This window comes from Rhincodon typus, unplaced genomic scaffold (assembly GCF_021869965.1).
Source record: "Rhincodon typus isolate 14 unplaced genomic scaffold, sRhiTyp1.1 hic_rhity00003270, whole genome shotgun sequence".
Lineage (NCBI taxonomy): Eukaryota > Metazoa > Chordata > Chondrichthyes > Orectolobiformes > Rhincodontidae > Rhincodon > Rhincodon typus.
The window spans coordinates 9,777-14,053 of record NW_025968908.1 but is presented as its reverse complement, the minus strand read 5'-3'; the positions used below and the strand labels follow the sequence as shown (position 1 = coordinate 14,053).

General features: G+C 51.4%; 1 protein-coding gene across 1 annotated transcript in view; it reads left to right on the top strand.

Annotated features, from left to right (window-relative positions):
• The window catches only part of LOC109925524 (SWI/SNF-related matrix-associated actin-dependent regulator of chromatin subfamily D member 3), an 18,046-nt gene that overhangs the window by 3,999 nt on the left and 9,770 nt on the right, over nucleotides 1-4,277 (top strand). The window contains 2 exon segments of the mRNA XM_048593608.1: nucleotides 1,021-1,182; nucleotides 2,842-3,003. Of these exon segments, the coding sequence (XP_048449565.1) occupies nucleotides 1,021-1,182; nucleotides 2,842-3,003 (324 nt within the window).

The window sequence follows — 4,277 nt, the reverse complement described above, 5'->3', positions numbered from 1 at the left end:
CCATCTCCTACCGACCAACCTCATCCCGCCCCCTTGACCTGTCCGTCCTCCCTGGACTGACCTATCCCCTTCCTAACTCCCTACCTACACTCACCTTTACTGGCTCCATCCCCGCCTCTTCGACCTGTTTGTTTCCTCTCCACCTAACCTCTCCTCTATCCCTCTTCTATCCGCCTCCCACTCTCTCCCTATTTATTTCAGAACCCCCTTCCCCTCCCCCTTTTCTGATGAAGGGTCTAGGCCCGAAACGTCAGCCTCTCTGCTCCTATGATGCTGCTTGGCCTGCTGTGTTCATCCAGCCCTGCACCTTGTTGTCTGAGGAGAAATGTCTTCACCCAGAGAGCAGGGGGGAGCTTGTGGAATTCTCTGCCGCAGAAAGTGGTTGAGACCAAAACATTAAATGTTTTCGAGGAGTTTGATATAGTTTTTCGGGCTAAAGGGTTCCGAGGGGATGGGAAGAAAGTGGGAACCGGGGACTAAGTTGGATGATCAGCCACGATCACAGTGAATGGTGGAGCAGGCTGAAAGGGTCGAATGGCCTACTCCTGCTGTTTGTTTCTGTGTGAAGAGAGGCAACATATCCCCCCCTCCTTCCCATCCCCTCCCCCCCCCCCCCCCCCACCAAACACCCCGGGCCCGGTGTGACCCTGAACCAAACAGAGCAGATCCATTCCCACAGACGGGGTGATCCAGCTGTCAGGAATCCCACATGATTTCCACTTCCTCGTCCAGGAATTGGGAGCAGGATGAGGTGATTCGGCCCCTCAGCCCTGCTATGATCTGATTGTAGCCTCAAACTTCACCTTGTCCCCTCCCCCCCCCCCCCCCCCCCCCCACCCACCCTCACCGATAACCACTCATCAGTGAGCAATCTGTCTATGCTGAGACACATAGCTATCGGTGAACCAGTGTACCTATCAGCATCATGTCTACACTCAGCTGTGAAGCCCCCCATAGTCGATGGTCTCCCACGTTCTTACACGCGAGCAGTGAGTCAGTGCTGCTGAGACAGTGGGGAAGGGTCTGGACAAGCAGCAGGAGATTTGAAGTGGTGAATATGTGTGTGTGGTTCTTCTGCAGTGGCACCGGACCCCCACAACCCAGGAGACCGATGGCTTCCAGGTGAAGAGACCGGGTGATGTCAGTGTGCGGTGTACATTGTTGCTCATGCTTGACTACCAGGTGGGCACGGTGAGAGCGATGGGGGCAGGTCGCAGGGTCAATGGGTGGCAGCGGAAGTGTGGTGGCAGCTCCCACGGGGAATGATCCAGTTTAAGGGGAACGTGGATAAACACTCCTGGGAATTGAGGGACAGAGGGAGATGGGGATGAAGGTGATGAAGAGGAGGGTAAGAACAGGCTTATAAGGAGTAGATAGCACGTGGCAGAGGGGCCGAATGGCCTGTCCTTGTTCTGGAAATCCAATATTTTTGAATAATAAATTGGAAAACACACAGTTTATAAAGTTTGTTGTTAAATTTGAGAGGGACAGTCACAAAACACTGAGTTGAAGTGAGAAAGCAAGTGAGAGAGACCAACAGGAATGGAGAGTGGGTTCAAAAAGCTATTGCATTAGACAGACAAAACACTAAAGGACAAGAGACTGATTGGGCCAGATAAAGGTCAAGGAGACATGACAGGAAGAAAGGGAAGGAACAGAGGAGAAGAAAGCAAGGCTGCATTCAACCATGTGTGGCATCAAGCAGCCCAAGTAAAACTGGAATCAATGGGCATCAGGAGCAAACTCTCCACTGGTTGGAATTGTAACCCCTAGCGTTTTGCGATTCTACATTTGATCTCTCTGTAACTCTCAGGCTTCCAGGCTCATATTGTTTAGAAATTTCTCTGCTCTGCTTTCTTCAGTTGAAAACAGGTGACTGCACATATCCCCACTCAGAACTCCAGCTCCAGAGTTGTACCCTCTCCCTGAATCTATCAATGTCCCCGTGCAACTTCCTGCCCTCACACCGCGTTATTTACATGAATTCATTCCTGGGACATGGGCATCGCTGGCTGGGCCCAGCATTTATTGCCCGTCTCTAGTTGCCCCTTGAGAAGGTGGTGGTGAGCTGCTTTCTTGAACCACTGCAGTCCTCCTGCTGTGGGTTGACCCACAATGTCCTCAGGGAGAGAGGATTTAAACTGTCTTAAGGATTCTTCTCACATTTTCATGAGAGAGAGTTGCTTATTTTGGAATTCATTTCCTTCTGTTGACATACCCAGTGGTGTGGTCACCTGTTTGGGATGGGACAGTATGGGATAGTGGTCTCAATGGGAAGTTCGGGGAGTTTGGATTGTTGTGGTAGAGATGGTCAGGGCTGGGCCAATGGGGGCTGGGTGGTCTGGTCCGAATGGTGGGTGGTCTGGACTGGATGGGGAGTGGTCTGGATGGCGCGGATGAAGTGGGCTGGACAGGTGGTGTCTGGGCTGGATGGGGGTGGGATCTGGGCTGGGTGGCAGTGGGTGGTCTGGTCCAGATGGGGGCTGGTCTGGTCCAGATGGGGGCTGGTCTGGTCCTGATGGGGTGTGGTCTGGTCCTGATGGGGTGTGGTCTAGTCCAGATGGGGGTTGGTCTGGTCCAGATGGTGGGTGGGTGGTCTGGTCCAGATGGGGGGTGGGTGGTCTGGTCCAGATGGGGGGTGGGTGGTCTGGTCCAGATGGTGGGGTGGATGGTCTGGTCCAGATGGGGGGTGGGTGGTCTGGTCCAGATGGGGGGTGGATGGTCTGGTCCAGATGGGGGGTGGGTGCTCTGGTCCAGATGGTGGGTGGGTGGTCTGGTCTGTACGGGAGGCTGTCCAGGATGGAATCTCAGTCTGTGTGTTTCGGGATGGGTGTCTTACAGCCGCCCCAGTTTAAGTTGGACCCTCGGTTGGCACGCTTACTAGGAATTCACACTCAGACTCGATCGGCCATCGTACAGGCTCTGTGGCAGTACATCAAAACCAACAAACTACAGGACTGTCATGACAAGGAGTACATCAGCTGTGACAAGTACTTCCAGCAGGTAAAGGCCAGGGGTAAGGGGTAAAGGATAAAGGCCAGGGGTAAGGGGTAAAGGCCAGGGGTAAGGGGTAAGGGGTAAAGGCCAGGGATAAGGGGTAAGGGGTAAGGGGTAAGGGGTAAAGGCCAGGGGTAAGGGGTTGGGGTTGGGGAGCAGCGATCGGTGGTGGGCACGGGGTGAATATGGAGGGGCTGGTACTGGGTAATGAACTGTAACAGAAGCTCATGTGAATTGGGGCACAGTCCTAGAATCACAGTGCAGAAGGCCATTCAGCCCCTCCAGTCTACATGGGCTCTGAGCAAATGCCCAACCTCCTGCCTCCTCCCATAACCATTCAAGGACCCTCTCAAATGCCTCAGCTGAACCTGCCTCCTCCATGTTTCCCGGGAGTGTATTTCAGACCCGAACTACTCACTGAGTGCAAACGGTTTTCTCACCCCACATTCCCTTCTTTTGTAAAACACTATGTCTATGAACTCTGGTTCTTAATCCACTTACTGTGTGGGACCAGCTTCTCCCCATCTCCTCTGTCCAGCCCGGTCATGTTTTTGAAAACCTCTATCAAGTCTCTTCTCAGCCTTCTCTTCAACAGGAACACTCCCAACTTCTATCCTCACCATTGAAGTGTCTCATTCCTGATACCATACTTATAAATCACATGTGCACTCTCTCCAGTACATTCACATCTTTCCTATAATGTGGCACCCACAAATGTACACAATATTCCAACTGAGGTCTAACAAGTGTCTTATGCAAGTTCAACATCAACTCCTCACTCTTGGACTCTATGCCTTATTAATAAAGTTGAGGACATTGTAGGCTTCATTAACTGCTCTCTCCACTGTCTTGCCACCTTCAGTGTTCTGTGCATATATTCAACCAGTTCCCTCTGCTCTTGCACCTCCTATTTTTTATTGTCTTTCAGTGTTATTCCTACCAAAGTGCATCACTTCACACTTCTCTGCGTTGAACCTCAACTGGCACCTATTTGCCCACTCCGTCATTTTCCTTTGGGAGTCCTCCTCACAGATTACAATTCTGCCAAGTCTAGTGTCATCTGCAAACTTTGAAATTGTCTCCTGTACACCGTGATCCAGATCATTATCATATATCAGGAAAAGATTTCAATCATTATTATATGTCAGGAAAAGCAGAGGTCCCAATACTACCTTTGGGGTGTTCCACTGCAAACCTTCCTCCAGCCTGAAAAATATCCATTAACCGCTACTCCTGGTTTTCTATCATTAAGCCAATTTTCTATCCACATTGCTACTGTC